Source organism: Canis lupus, chromosome 4 (assembly GCF_011100685.1).
Source record: "Canis lupus familiaris isolate Mischka breed German Shepherd chromosome 4, alternate assembly UU_Cfam_GSD_1.0, whole genome shotgun sequence".
NCBI classification, from domain to species: Eukaryota; Metazoa; Chordata; class Mammalia; order Carnivora; family Canidae; genus Canis; species Canis lupus.
This window is the reverse complement of record NC_049225.1, coordinates 40,262,613-40,279,002: the sequence shown is the minus strand read 5'-3', so window position 1 is coordinate 40,279,002 and position 16,390 is coordinate 40,262,613. Positions and strand designations below refer to the sequence as shown.

At 40.5% G+C, this 16,390-nt stretch overlaps 1 protein-coding gene across 1 annotated transcript in view; it reads left to right on the top strand.

Annotated features, from left to right (window-relative positions):
* Window positions 1-14,386, top strand: part of ATP6V0E1 (ATPase H+ transporting V0 subunit e1) — a 31,937-nt gene extending 17,551 nt beyond the window's left edge. The window contains 2 exon segments of the mRNA NM_001003128.1: window positions 6,450-6,579; window positions 13,915-14,386. Of these exon segments, the coding sequence (NP_001003128.1) occupies window positions 6,450-6,543 (94 nt within the window). The 3' untranslated portion in view covers window positions 6,544-6,579; window positions 13,915-14,386.
* Window positions 14,387-16,390: the final 2,004 nt, after the last annotated feature.

Here is a 16,390-nt window from a genome sequence, read left to right as displayed (position 1 = left end):
ATCTTGGATATGTTTAGAATAGTTGGCTATCTTGACTGTTTATATTGGGAGAGAAATGTAGGCCCAGGATATTCTCATTTGCTATATGAAAAAGTAAACTTTTCTTACTTTGACTTTATAATATTTTCCTTTATGATTTGGGAGATAGGGAGTTGTTACAGACTTTGAACTGGAAATCCTGGTATAGAAAGTATGGAGAAAAGAAACTTTATTTATTTATTTTTTTAAAAAAATTTAAATTTATTTATGATAGTCACACACAGAGAGAGAGAGAGAGAGAGAGAGAGAGAGAGAGAGGCAGAGACACAGGCAGAGGGAGAAGCAGCCTCCATGCACCAGGAGCCCGACGTGGGACTTGATCCCAGGTCTCCAGGATCACGCCCTGGGCCAAAGGCAGGCGCCAAACCGCTGTGCCACCCAGGGATCCCGAGAAAAGAAACTTTATTTCAGTTTATTTCAAGTGTAGAGCTGACAAAAATAGGGCATATTCCTATGGTAGTGAAAGGGCCCAACTAGAGAGAGGGTTGGGACATTAATGGAAATGAGTTTGTGCCTTCTCATCTGGAGCATGGTGCCCTTTTCTAAGCTCCTGTGACTGTGGCAGAATTCAGTTCCTTTGAATTGGTTGTCAGACTGAGGTCCCTTTTCCTTACTGGCTGTTAGTTGGTGACTGCTTTCAGCTCCTGGAGGTCACATTCTTTGCCATGTGGCCCTTGCATCTTCAAAGCCAACAAAAGAGAATATCCCCTCTTTGTGTCAAATCTTTCTCATCCTGTAATAATCTGGGTTCAGTTAGGAGATAGAAACCACACAGTAGGTTGAACAGGGGAAGTTTAACATAATTACTATTAACTACAACACAAGACTGACTATGAGATATAAGGAAACTATGGTACCCTAGGGCTGAGGGAGAGTACCCAAGGAAAGACAAAAGTTGGAAGGCAATCAGACTTTGTTGGAGAAAATGTGGTTCAGCGCATCAGATAGCAGAGAGAAATTCATTGGCTTGGCCAGGCTGGAGTTGGTCTGGAGTTGGTGGGCAAGCAATGGGCTACCCGCTAGAGTACAGGTGGGAGAGTGGGCAGTCTGTGGCAGGATTCCCTGTGCCAGTACAAGTGGGAGGCCTTCAGAGCATGTAGGCCTTGCAAGGGTTCTGGTTTCCTTGTCAGGAGGACTGCAGAAAGGTTTTTTCCAGGCTGAGGTTACCAGATCAAAGTGTGACTGTGTTCCAGGCCTGAGTATGTACAGGCTCCACAGAATATTCTCACACTAACTCCACCAACTTCCAGCCCATGCCCTCAATGTCCCTCCAGCTCCCTCTACTAAAAAAGCTGAACGTCATGTTCACTGTAAAGGAGAGAAAGCAATTCATTTGCTTATTACAGAGAGCATGTATTAAAGAGTGTCTTCAGAGCTGATTGGCAATAAATACATGTGATACATACACTCCAAACGTCTTTTATTAGGGAGAGTCCCATCCCTTTTAAGAGCTCACCTGATTAGGTCAGGTCACTCAGGATAATTTCCCTTAAAGCCAACAGTAGAGCCTAACACAATCTAATCTCGGGAGTGACTATCCCATCATACTCACCATCCTGGGTTTAGACAGGGTGTGTACACCAGGAGATGGGAATCTTGGGGGAACCTCTTAGAATTCTGCCTACCACAGAGTGCTGAGGGCGGAGAGGAGGTGGAAAGGCGAATGACCCAGTGTTACATGAGAAACTCCTTTGTAAAGTAAATAGGTTGTATTTCATTCTGTGGCTGTCTCACAGAGAAGAAATAACTAGTATTTATTGAGCATCTAGTTGTCAGCTACTACACAGAGCACTTTCATGTATTATCTGTTTAATTCATAACTTCTTAAGACCGAGGTTATTATCTTCATTTTACAAAAGGGGAAACTGCCCCTTAGTTTGTAAGGGGTCACTTTCCTGGAGTCACTCCACTAATACTTGGTGTAGCTGGATATGAAATCCAATCTTGCCTAATACTGAATCTGATATTTTTTTACTTCCTCTCTACAGTAATAAAAGCTTTCGTTTTTAAAATTCAGATTATTTAAACTAAAACAAAAACACACAATTTGTCCATCTCTTCCATCACCTACACCCTGCCTCTGGCAACCACCAGTCTGTTCTCTGTTGTCTATGAGCTTGTTTTTTTATGTATAAAACTTATAAGAGAGATCATATAGCATTTATCTTTCCCTGACTCATTTCACTTAGCATAATGAACTCGAGGTCCATTCACAACTGGCAAGCTCTCATTCTTTTTTATGACTGAATAATATCCCAATATTATTGGAATTAATAATAATTATTAGTATTAAATATTAATAATAATTATTCCAATATTGTTGGAATATATATACATAAAGATATATATACATAAAATCTCTTTATTCATCCATTCATCCATTGGTGAAGGCCATATTTTGTAGTTCTAATAACATTGCTGCCTTTGAAAGAATTTGTGTCATTTGATTGAGATAAGGGAATATGACAGAGGTCATCTCAGTATAAATAAGCCAAGTTGCTCCCCTACATCTCTGCTTTCTTCAGGAACCCACTGATAGAGATCACTCCTATTGTGGCCCTCACTGGAGGGACAGTGGATAAAAAAAGAAGTCCTAGGTGTACTTACCCTTCCAACAGGAAGCCAAACAGCCACTTGATCTGTGCGTCACCAAGAAGTAACCATTCCTTTGTTCCCTGTTCTCATATAAAAAAAAAAAAAAGCAATATTTGAGAGATCTAGATACAGCCTTTTTTGTGGGGAGGGCGTATTTTGTGCTTGGAGGATTCAAATAACCAAGAGCTGAGCTCATGATAAGTGGGCAGGGAGTGTTTGTAGAATGAAAGCTCCCATGCGTATGTTATTTAAAGCACACTTTGCTGCTAACCTCGCTTGGTGTCTCACAAGCTCATAAGGCCCTCAAGGGTTGGCCCCTTCACCAGTTTCTCTTTGCATCCTCAGAACCTGACATGGAGCATGGCATTCGTAAATGGTTGTGGAATTAATTAGGAGCTCCAGGGCTGCTTGATTTGTTTTGCCCTTAAGGTGCTATGGAAGCAGCCTGATGTAATGGGACTCATCAGGCCCACTGGATGAGTCCAGTGGATTCCTCTTCCAACTTTATCACTGATTCTCTGTAGGGTATTAAGCTTCCTAGCACTTAGTTTCTTCTTCATTAAAGTGAGGAACATGGACTTGATCTCTTGTCCATTCCAACCTTGTAGTTCTCTGAAACATTACCACACCATAGCTGCCTCAGTAGTTTGAATAATTTCAGATGGTTATCAGGCTGGCCTTCAGGTTATGGAGACATGTGGAACAGTTTGGGCAAGTGTAAAGGGTACCCTTAGTTCTCTTCTTGGACACATGAAGTAATAGATTCATTGGAATATGATCTCTTCCTCCACCCACTTCCATCAATTCTGAGTGGATTTTTTTTCTCCTTCAGTTTTCCACTGTGTTTATCAGCTTTAAAGGGAAATTTTAAGTCAGGCAGTAGTCAGAAGGGCAGGCGCAGAGCTCATCTGGTTAGAGGGGGAAATTCCTCCATGAAATCTCAAGTGAACTGATGTGGGCTTTTTCCCAAGGAATTTCTTGAACGGTAGTCTGTTGGTTTCGTTTGGTTTTTTGGTTTGTTTTAAGTGAGATGTTTTACTTGATTTGAAACATTAAGAGTAGTATATAAAATTAAATTTTAGGGAGTTTCTGAATCCTGATCTGAACAAGCAAAGTGGACTTCGTTCTTGACTTAGGATATTTTTTCTTTACCTCAGGTAACAAAGGCTTGTGATGGACTTCATTAACAGTCACCAGACGGATTCTTTATTTCCTTAACTTCCAGAGAGATTAGATTTAGTTAGATGGATGTCTTCTGAAATGTTCATTAAAAAAATATTTCAGAAGATAACTTTTGTAAGGGGGACGTTAGTCTAACCTGATTTCTGGTTCAGGAAATACTACCACCTCATTAGTATTGGGACCCCAGGCAAACCATTTAGCCTCTCTGCCTCGGTCTCCTTAACTGTGTTGTGGGAGAATTAAAAGAACGATTGTATATGAAGTAGAGCATCCGTATTTTTTAAAGCTCCCTAGATGATGATAACGTGCAGCCAGGATTGAGAAGCACTGATACAACGTCATACAAAGTGCTGGGAGATTGTGCTTTTATTTTATGCTCCATACATTTTTAATGAAAAAAGAGCCAGACCAGTTTCGGTACTAGCATATTTTTTTTATCTATCCTTCTAAGCATTGGCCAGTGATTTCAGTCTTTTACGAAAGGATGAACGACTGTTTTTACAGTCAGCCTCTATTGCCTGCTGGGTTTGGGGAAGTCCTGGGTCTGAGTGGAATTTTCCATGACTCTTAGCTCTGCACCATTAATGTTCACTGCAGTCACAGAGCTTTTCAGTGTGGCTGCCTGTGCTATCCTTTCTTTGTTTTGCAGCGACAGATAGATGTGACCTCAACTACAAGTCTTGGTATTTTGTTTGTTGTTTAATACTCTCTCATTCTAAGGACAGATCAGAGCATCTCATCTGAATTAGCTTTTGTATAAAGTGAGTCAGCCTGGGGTATCTGTTTTGGCCTGATTTCCTCAGGTATCATGTTTCCTGTCACAAAACCACCTTCAGTGGGGTGGGGTGGCAGGGCGGGTACATTTGTTTCGGTAGGTAGGTGTGAGCTTCGGGTGCAGTGCTGGCAGATTCTCCAGCAGTCTGGTCTTGTTGGTGATCAGAATTGGCTTTTTTTTTTTTTAAGATTTTATTTATCAAAAAAAAAAAAAAGATTTTATTTATCCATTCATAGAGACACAGAGAATGAGAGGCAGAGACACAGAGAGAGAATGAGAGGCAGAGACACAGGCAGAGGGAGAAGCAGGCTTTGTGCAGAGAGCCTGACGCGGGATTCGATCCAGGGTCTCCAGGATCACACCCTGGGCTGCAGGCAGCGCTAAACCGCTGCGCCACCGGGGCTGCCCAGAATTGGCTTTTTGATCCTTTGGAAGAGTTTTAAAAATGACAGCAACTGAAAGGAAAGGGGTAGACCCAAATAGCAGGCTGGTTGAGTTGGGCTAGTTCCCCTCTCACGGGAATTTAAAGTGCTAAAATTTTAGGAGGAGTCTCCTGTAGCAATCTCTCTCCTTTTCCTTGGAAAGCAGTAACCTCTATTCCATGCAGAGAGGCTAGCTGCATCAGATTATGTTACTAAAATCCATTCTCCCAGATTAGTCAGTGGAGGCTGGGCTTGTCTACCATATCCTATCCCTGCAAAATGAGAGAGAGATTTTCTAATCACTTTGTATGTATTATAGGAAAGTGAAAAGCAGTGTATATTCTACTTCATTCTGGTCTCTCTCAAATGTTACTTCCTTAGAGAGGCCGTCCCTGGCTACCTCCATCATTCTCTATTCCTTCATCCTACTTTATTTCTTGCCTGACATTATGTTATGTAAGCTTTGTGAAGGTAGTGACATTTCATTTTCTCCTCTGTATCCTTGGGGCTGGAACCTAGTAGGTGCTCATTAAATATTTGTTTAGTAAGTAAAACATGGAATAGTTTGAATACCTAGACATTTGTGTATTATCTTCTTTTTTGTTCTTTGCTTTGGTCTTAAGCTTAGTGATTCTCAGACTTTGCTGGATATATGTATCGCTGTATCAGAAACAAAGCCATTTATTCAGAACTTTGCAAGCTGTAGAAGAAAATTTTAAAAGACAATTTCGACCGTGTGCTTTTTAACTTCTAACCTTGAGGTAGTATGTAACACCACTGTACTTCCTCCACAATTAGCATGGGGATAGTACAGAGGAATGCACTGTTGCTTAGATTCTCAAGTAAGCTAGGGGAATTAAATACCTGTTTGGTTCAGCTCCACTGAGGCCAAAAGATATGTTACATATTTTAGCAGTGATGGTGATTAGAGAAGGGGAACTCACCTGTTACAGCCTAATTGGAAGATGATGGGCTGAAATTTAACCTTGGCTCTGCCATTAAAAATGGGTGTGTCCTGTCAGTTGTGGGCCTTAGCATTTGGAGAAGATAAAGTAACACCCATTCTTCCTGAGCTTGAAAGTTGTGATGATGCTAAATTGAGATTAGGTAAAGATATTCTGAGATAAAGATTCACATGAATGCAGGAAATCTTGGATACTTTGGAATTAAGATAATGAGAGTAAAGACAACTGATGAAGTGTCACTGCTTTGTCACTGTTTTGTCACTACGAATTGAAACGAAAGCAGGGTGTGCTTTGTGAAACATGGGTTATAAGATACGCTCCCATTAGCACCGTGTGTTTTATGAACTTAAGGGTATGGAAGGATTTAAATGTTACTAAAGCACCCATTTTCACCCTGATTGAAAATGGTCCTGTTCCAACATGAGTTCACACTTTGTATTGTTGCTTTTCCTCCCCCATTCATTCTCTTAGTTGGCTGATTGCAATTCTGGCCCAACTCAACCCTCTCTTTGGACCACAGTTGAAAAATGAAACCATCTGGTACCTCAAGTATCATTGGCCTTGAGGAGGAAGACCTGCTCTCCAGCGCTCAGTCATTGAGGTGATTATACCCTCAACCTTTCACATTGGTGTTGTCTGTCAGTCTGGCAGCTAGAGGTTGCCTTGACCTTTCCTTAGAAAACTACAGCCATTTTAACACTTGGCAAGGGCAGGCTGCTGAAAGTAAACATCTGAAGAGCAGAAATAAATTTGGAACTTAGGCCACTCACTTTACCAAAGGATTTATTCATAAGATTCCTTTAAGTTCTGCTGTTACCCAGTCATTTAAATAAAGTTTGCATGCGGTCTTTCAGATACAGGAGCGCCACTGTTTATACTGGATATTGCAGGATTCTTAAAGTTGCCGACAGTTTTTAAATTAAGGGCATTTCTGAATGCTTTAGAGAGAGAAAGTCGGGTGCTCTTTGAACACTGGAGTTAAAATTTTAGGTTTTGTTTGGTTCAAGGGATCAGAGAGGTAAGGAGTGTTATAGTGGAAAGATTTATTCACTGGCTGAGAGTCAGAAAACCTGACTTCATTTCTCTTTCTCCGTTATTTTGAAAAATGAAAGTCTGTACTCGAAGCTTGCCTAGATTCTGGTTCTGCCTTTTTGGCAAGGGTATCTCTTAAGTGATACTGTGAACTCATATCAAGAGACACACAGTATATGACTCTTTTGTCTTTCGTGATGCCATGATGACCAGTGGGTTCAGATAACAGCAGCCTGGTCCCTCCAGTTGCAGAGTTCTCTGCCAGCCTTTTATCTGGGGATTTTATCCATTATGATCTTAGCCTGAAGTAAACATTTCAGTAGAAAGTACAAAACGGTGATTTTCCAGTTCCATCGTTACATCTACATTTGATGAGATGAAATGTTTTTATAAAGATGAACTTACCCTCTAGAGTTATTTAGTAACCTTGAAATATAGATCACATAGGAAAAGCACTGTACATATTTAATTTTTTTTCTTTTAATCTTCAGGGCAAGATATTAGTGCCTGAGTTACTTCCAGGGTATCCAGAGAAGTTTTCTTTTCTTCTCTCTTGAATTTTAATCAATTACATGTTATTACCCTTTTTATGATCAGATGTTCTTTCTTTGGTTTATGGGAGCCTGTCTAGACTGGCTTCTATGTCCTTTTGATATTATTCTCTGGTAGTTTCCTCACTTACTGGCAACATCAAGATGTCCCAGACCTCTCTGTGTGTTTTTTCTGTCCCAGACTTGGAATCTGCTGTTCCTCAGATTGCTTTTGAAATTTCCCACTGAGAGGATCCCTGGTTCACCAGTCAGTCCTCAAGGCCAACTGGCCATGGTTCCTTTCAGTGGGAAATGGATTTAAAAACCAAGATCTGATTGCTGGGTGCATCCATTTCTGCTGGGGTGTTGTTGCTTCTAAGCCTTTACAGTGGACAGAGCCAGGAAGTATGTTCTTCTAAGAAGAAAAATCATGAGTCCATGTTAGTACTTTTTTTTTTTTTTTTTTAAGATTTTATTTATTCATTCATGAGAGACTCAGAGAGAGAGGCAGAGACACAGGCAGAGGGAGAAACAGGCTCCCGGTAAGGAGCCCAGTGCGGGACTCTATCCCCAGATCCGGGATCATGCCCTGAGCCGAAAGGCAGACACTCAACCACTGAGCCACCCCAGTGTCCCCATGTTAGTACTTTTAATTCAAATTTAACATTACATGGTTTTTAACTTTTCATTTTATACCTGAATATCATTCACATATGCTGAAAATCTTGACTCCTATAGACAATAATTTAATTAACTTATTTTCATTATCCTGCAATACATAGAGTTTCAAAATAACACCAGTATAACTACTCAGTTTATTGCATGTAGTTTAGGATTTCTTTGCTGCTTTATTTGTCCTTAGAACAAAAGAAAAAAATCGTTTTCTGAGATCACTTGAAATAATTATTTTCTCTCATCATTATCAGTTTGATATATAATTAGATTATTTTATTATGTGTTCAAGTCATAGTGATTTTTATTTACCACTGTTTTTTGAATATGTAAAACATATTTCCAAAGTCAAAATGATAAACAAGATACATTCAGAGAAGTCTATTCTTCCTGTGTTTATTTTGCCAAGATAAGCAAATACATACAAATCTATATAAGTATGTATATATACATATGTGTATATATTCCCCACCTATAGCTATTACAGAAGAGATATCATATTATTTATACTATTCCATACCTTGATTTTTTTTTTCTCTGAACAGTATATCCTAGAGATTGCTTCTTCCTCCATTCTTTTTATAGCCATTGATGCACTTTTGGGTTGTTTCTAGTCTTTTGCTATTATTGATAAAGGCACAATATCATCCTATATATGAGACATTTTATATTTTTGCTGGTGACCTTTGGGTTAGATTCCATGAAAATTGGATTTGGTTTAAAGGTATATATGCTTTTTCTAGCTGTTACTATATTCCCTCTATAGGGATTATATATACTATTTTTACATTTCCACCAACAATATATGAGAGTGCCTGTTTCCTCACAGCCTCGATTTTTTGCCAGTCTGATAGGTAAGTAGTCAGATTTTTTTTTTCCTTAGAATTCTGTCTTTGCCCAAAGTGGGATAAAATATATATATGTGTGTATTATGTGATTTCTAAGACTTTTTTTTTTTACCTTTTTTTTTTCATCAAGTTCTCCTGTTACCCTTCCATATAACTACAGTGGGTATTAGGTCAGGATGTTGACTGGGGTTTCAAGCAGAGACCTTCAGGCCTCAGTTGGATCTCCTTCCAGCATTGCCTTTCACTTAACTTCTCTGAGCCTCATCTCCTTCTCCTGTAATAAAAGAGAATTGGGCCCTTTGGGTCCAAAGAATAAAGAGTGTGTGGATCTGAAGGTTTCATTTGCCCATTTTCAATCTCATGTTAACCTAATTGACAAAAAGAAAAAAACAACACACACACACACACACACACACACACACACACAAACCTAATTGACAAATTCCTTATGTTGGCCCTCTGGTCCACGGCACAAACCAGGGCTGCTTGAAACCCTTACAGTAAAGGTGGTTCCTTTACAAACAAATGCCAAGAAGCAGGAGGGCATAACCAAAAGACCCTAATTATAAATGTCTTGTCACATTTATCCTGTGTTTGAGGTAGTGATTATGGTAGTACCATAACTATAGGACTTCAGTTATCACATGAAGAGATCTAATCTCTGCCTAACATGGGAGCAAACAGAACCCCTGTGACAAGACTTTTCTTTGTGATAAATCAAAAGATGGAGCTAAATTCCCTTTTGACCTTTGTGCTTTTACACAACCATGCGATGATAAAGGAGTATAGAAACTAGATTTAGGCCTGTCTTCATCTGGTAAGGAAAAGCTTTTGATTTTATACATGATTAGAGGCCAGATTTGGAAAGTAGGAGGTGTAAGCCAGACATGGTATTCAGCAGAGGAAAATCAGGAGTAGTCATGAAAGCTTTAAAATAATTTTATATAGGTGGGATTGACTTGATTTCAACAGCACAGTTAAACACCTAGCTGATCTTTTGCTACTTTAATCATTTAATTGCCACAATGCTTTCATATGTTGATGATAGACTGGGTTACAGCACATTATGTTTATTGGCTGGAAATCTTGCTGGTACTTCTAAGAACAGAGCTCACTCCACGTCTGCTCCCTGCCAGCCTTTTCTGCCTCTCCTGGATTCCTAAGATGCTTCCGGAACTGTCTCATCAAGATTGCTGCTTTGGTCATGGCCCATTTTCCTCCAGCCTTGGGGGTGTGATGCTAATGTGGAATCTCCTTGGAGTAGATTTGGCTTCAGCCCCGGCATCCTATAAGTTAGTCGGTTTACCACACCCCTGTAATATTTTAGACAAATTTATATGTCTTACTGCAGTCCTAAAGGGCAGACATTGTTTTTTATTACAGAGTCTGGACAGGAAAGGAATAAAGTGTAATTAGGCCTCTGCCTCAGGGGAGCTGTTTTTCTACGCATTCCAAAAATATTTGAGTGCTCATGAGGTACATGGTACTGAGTGGGGATTTCAAGGAAGGCCATGGGCTCTGAAGAGGTTTGTGATTGTTGAGAGATTGAAATTAAGTCATAGTTGTGAAAAGTTAAACAATGCAAGGTGTTTTGTGGTTTAAAAGTGTATCTTTTACTCTGCTCTCTGACCGGATATGCTGCTGCCACTTGAAACTGTCAAGTCTCCGTTTCAATTCCTGATGTTAGAGATTTCGCTGTCACTTAGAGTCAGAACCTATTCTATCACCTTTCTCCTCTGCCTCAGATCCAGTTTATCCTGCTAATGGCTCTTATGTGTGCCCTTCCTCCCCCTTCCTCCTTTGGGCACCCTAATTTCTGACCCAGATCATTGCAGCTCTGAGTTTTTACAGTGGCTCTTCATCAGGTCCCCCTGCTTGACAGTCACTAGTGGCTCTTCATCAGGTCCCCCTGCTTGACAGTCACTATATCTACAAAACACCACCCTGTTTGTCTCCCTGATGCAGCACTTCCTGAGAGTGCTGCTTGTCCCAGAAGCTTTTAGTAGTCCTCCATAGGGTTTTCTGTTTTGTTTTGTTTTGTTAAATTTTACTTACTTATTCATTAGAGAGAGAGAGAGGCAGAGACAAAGGCAGAGGGAGAAGTAGGCTCCATGCAGGGATCCCAACGTGGGACTCGATCCCGGGTCTCCAGGATCACACCCCGGGCTGCAAGTGGTGCTAAACTGCTGCACCACTGGGGCTGCCCTGTGTTTTTTTTTTTTTTTTTAAACTTGAAGGCCTTGAGTTCAGTGGGTACATGCCCCTTGGAATGCCGTGTAACTTGTGGCCACCAGAGTCCCATGAGCCACCAAAGATAATAATGACTAACCTGCCGGTGATGTCCAGCTCCCTAAGTTGGCAGTCAAGGCCTTCCCAGTTGCCTTCGGATCACTTTTTGCGGCCATTCTTCCACTGCTTTCCTCCACGACCTATTGGTTCCAGCTCTGCCATTTCCATGTTCTGGACAAAATGGACTTTGCTTAGCCCTTCCTGTCTCTCATTGCCCTATGACATTCATTAATTTAGGAGGCATGTTAGCAAACACACTATTCTGCAGAGTTCTCTCTACTCTCTTGCCTCCATTCTCCCATTCTTTCAACTCTCTTGGATATTTTCTCTTTGAGTGTCTGGCTTGCAAATCCTTGTACTTTCTTTCTGGCTACTTGGTATCAAAATGATTTCATCTGTCCCTTTATGTAGTTAGCTCTCCAGTTTTTGCCATTCATATTCTGCATTGTCTTGACTTACTAAATACACATACCTTCTGCTTGCTTAAATATCTCTTGTAGTTAATCTACAATAAACATGTATCTTACACATAATCGTAAAGGAGGAATTGTTTTGTGAATTTATGTAAAATGAAAAAATATAGATAAAAATGAAATGTATTCTTTGATTAAAAAAATATATTCACTTACCCTCCCCTGAACAGATTTGCTGGTTCTGCCCTTAATATTTTTATGTTGTCTTTATTCTCAGTTTTATATGAAAGTAGCCTTAGTGATTTCCTTATTTTACAAAAAATGAGAACATGGACCCTTTGGTTGAGTTCCTCTCCACCCACCCCCAATGGCTATTTCATGTCAGAGAGATGATTAGAATATGTGCTGCTTCAGTTCACTCCCGAATCAAACCACAAGTCCATGCCATTTAACATAATTCTCACTCACGTTTATCTCAAACTAGTATCATTGAGCTTACGTGAAAATTATTTCATTTCTGTGTGGTTTTCCAAAGGTGAAGACTTATTTTCCCTTTTGTTATTCACATGTCCAAAAAGGTCTAAACAACAAGGAGGTCTAGCCTGTGTGCTTTGTAAAAAATTAACACAGGGACGCCTAAGTGGCTCAGTGGTTGAGCGCCTGCCTGCCTTTGGCTCAGGGCGTGATCCTGGAGTCCTGGGATCGAGTCCCATATCGGGCTCCCTGCATGGAGCCTGCTTCTCCCTCTGCCTGTGTCTCTGCCTCTCTCTCTCTCTCTGTGTGTTTTTCATAAATAAATTTAAAAAAAATTAACACAAAAAACATCTGTATTAACTGCTTTAATATTCTCAAGTTAAATTTATCATCTGCCTGGAACTTGGGTCTGTATAGATGGGACTGTTCTGCTGGCATAAGGAGGAGAAGAGGAAATGATCATTAGATTAAAGGTTTTATGAGGCCGTGAGGCCACAAGAAACCAGTAGCTCTGGTAATTGCCCCTCCCTGGCCCGATGTGGTTATTTTCCTAGTACATTGTAAAAACAGTCCTCTGATTATATCTTGAATTGAATATATTTTGTTTGCAGCGTCCTGCTTTAGTGGGTCCAGCAGTCTAGTCCTTTCCATATTGAGGATGGTTGTACTGTCCCAGCTGTCCCCAGAAAGACCAGCAGCCTTGTATTTACTTCTGGGTGTCATGAACCCCAAGGCCTTGGGAAGCCTATCATTTTACCACATTTCTTCCTTTCCATTTTTTTCTTTTATTTTGAACTTCTGTGGATTCTCCTGGTTGTGCTCACTGATTTGGAAAACCTTAAGGGCCCATTCAATCTCCTACATGCTATATGACCTTCAGTCTTGTCAGACATGCCTGCCTGTAACCTTGTCTTTTCCTAGTTTAATTAGCCCCTTGCTCACCTGCACCTAACCGTCAACATTTTGGCAAAATGTGTGTTGTAACCAGCTTGCCTGCCTGCCTTCCTTCCTTCCTTCTTCCCTCCCTCCCTCCCTTGCCCCCCTCCTTCCCTCCTTCCTGTCTGTCTGTCTATGATTTTATTTATTCATTCATGAGAGACAGAGGGAGACATAGGGAGAAGCAGGCTCCCCATAACCAGCTTTTCTTTTCTGCCAACTCAGGCTTTGTGTGGAAATTGCCTTGGAAAGCCACTATTTATTTAATTTTTATATTCTCTTTATTGGTTTTTAATTTTGGAAGCTGCATATGTGGCTTTGTTTATAAAGTCCTTTAAAACAGGCTTTTATATAAAGGAGTTTATGTGACCACTGCTCTTAGTTTGATGTGTGAAAATTCCAATCTTCAGTGTTTGTTAGCTGGAAGAGGGGAGGGGCAAATACAGATTCTTAAAGTGTGAACGCATTAGGTTCCAATAGGATCAGCTTGAGTCAACTTCCTGCGTTCCATGACACAAACTGTTCCTTGTGACCCTCATTTCAGCAATGTCCTTGGTAATCAGACCTCTTGTCGCAGCCCTGTAAAGCCTGCCAACTTGAGCCCACTTTTCTTTCAAGTATTTATTGAGCACCTATATATTTTAAATTATTAGCCTGATTGACTTTTCTTGATGTTATGAACCTTTTGCCCTTTCTTAAGGATAGCGTAAGGATCAGTTACCCAAATGGCTTTGTTTTGCAGGTCACGAAGAGAATTCCTCTAGATGCAAAATCAACTCCAAACCCAGACCGCCTTCTTTGACTTGCCTATTTTGGCCATCAGCTGCCTTAAACATTCACACCATATTTGAATATCTTATTCTACAATGCAGTATTTTTTCCTGTTGCCTTTTTTTACATTTTGATGAATTATGTGCCTACTTAAACTGTGCTGACTCCATAAAATGTTTATGCACTCTTCTGAGATAGAGGGTGCTATTCTTCTGAGAAATACATTGCTCTCTCCTTGGAACCTGTGAATTTGAAGATGACTCCTGCCTGGTCACAACATGAGAATCAGCAAAGTGTTTAAAAACTGTCACAAGACAAGGCAGTCAGTAGGAGAGCATGTTCAGAGGGAATATCTGTCCCAACAGAATTACACCAAAGTATATTTTCAGGATGACTTTCTTATTTCTGCCATCTACTGGAATAAATTATTTTTCAGCTTTCTGTGGAAATCTGGTTTCTGTGTTTATTCATTTTTGTAAGTTTTTCTGTCTCTAGATAATGCGTTTTAAAAAAAATGATTTTGTAGTTCAAACTGAGGTTGGAAATACAAACCTGGTCATGTAGTTTGACATACCCCCCAAAGAGACTGGTGAGTACTTTTCTTAATCATTAGTAATCATTGGAGTACTTACTGTAGCCAAGGCCTGGAGGAATCAAAGGTAATTGAGGTCCCTGCAAATTCCAGAGCTGATAACACAATTTGGAGAGGTAAGGTCGATCTACATAGAACTGTAATACAAGGCTGTGTTTGGCCATTGCCCATAAAAAAGTGGTTATGATGGTGAGCCACTAGAGGTTCTGTACCCACCACAGGCACAAGGTACAATTGGCAATTCCTTGTACCAGCACACCCTCAGAAATAGGACTGGAGAAATTAGGATGGATTGAAAAGCTTAGGATGGGACAGTAATTCTGTTTTGGTAGCAGGCCTCTGAATAATTCACTAATTTGGGGACTTTATTAGTTTTAAGAAATTAAAATTTTAAATGGATCTAAATTTTCACCAGTGCATGGCTTTTTGACAGCCAGCCAAGCCAAGAATGGATTTCCTGTTTTGCAGTTTGTGCTTCTGTATTCCTCCCAAACTGTCTGAACTCGTTGCTTTGCTGTTCTTACAACAAAAGAGTTTCAAGTTGAAATGACTGTCCTGCTTTCATTTCTTCCATTTTTTTCTTTTATTTTGAACTTCAGATTTTTTTTGAGGGGCAACTCCATACTTTACATTTTTAGCAAACGGCTTCTTTTTTTTTTTTAATAGCTAATTTCATGGAATCGTTAAAACACTGAAGATCTGACGCTGGAGGGACCATAGTGGCAAACACTAGCTACCTCCATGGCTTTATAGATAAGGCATCTGAGCCCAGATGGGGACATTGCTTGCCTAGTTTAATTCAGCTGGTCAGAGACAGACCAGGGAGTAGGATCCACATTTTGTAATTTTCCCCCTAGAGCCCTTCTCACTTGCTACCCTGCCTTTCCCAGAGTTGGAGCCAGTTTTGGGTTTCAGGTAGAAAGGAAGAATTCCCCCAGCAGAGCAATTCACTTGACCTTAATATTTGTCCTCACAAAAAAAAAAAAAAAAAAAATTTGTCCTCACAGAATGCAATACTGGTGGCTCCTGTGGGTACATAAGAGGATGCTACAGTGTCTAAGCCCTAACCGTGGGGGAAGTTCTGACTATTGCAGCTGTCTACCCAGCTTCCTCAAGTCAGGTCCTGCATCCCATTATCACTGGGGGTCAGCTGAAAACCTTCCCAACTGCCACTCTGCACTGCTTTCTTGCAAAGCACCCAGAGCTTTGAAGCTGAGCCTTGTGATGTCCCTAAGTAGTGACATTTCCTTTGAGTGTTGCTTTCACCTGTCTGGAGTTCAGCATATGGCATTAGCTGATAGGGAGCCTACATAGTTTCAGCATCACTGCCCTTAGCTGTGCATACTTGCCCCAATGATGGAGGACAGCGTTCATGATCATTGTTTGGCACAGTTCCAATTTAATGGCATAGTTGAAAGCAGAGGTCCTGACCCTGGTTGATCCAAGTCCCTGAGTTCTGCCTTACTGTCACTTCCTACTCATCCATTTTTGTATTTCCCAGTTGCTCTCAATTAGACATTTTGGGAAGTCCACTGGATTATATCGCTTTTTGCATTTGAACTTGCCATTTGGTGGGACACAGGAAGATTAGTGTGTTGGCTGCATTAATAATAGAAGCACAAGGATGCAATCATGGAAGGAGCTGATTTTGTACCAGGGAGGTTTTAGTCGTCCCCCTCAGAAGGGAACGTCCTGCTCAGTAAGCCTTCTAGGGAAGTATAAGGCCCTAATTGCAGCTTAGGCCTGAACCTAAAGGGTTCTCTTCAAACCTAGTGGGACCTACTGCTAATGAGGCCCTAATGGCCTCAGAGTAAAGCCTATGAAGAAGAAAGCTCATTTCCTAGCCAAGTTGGAG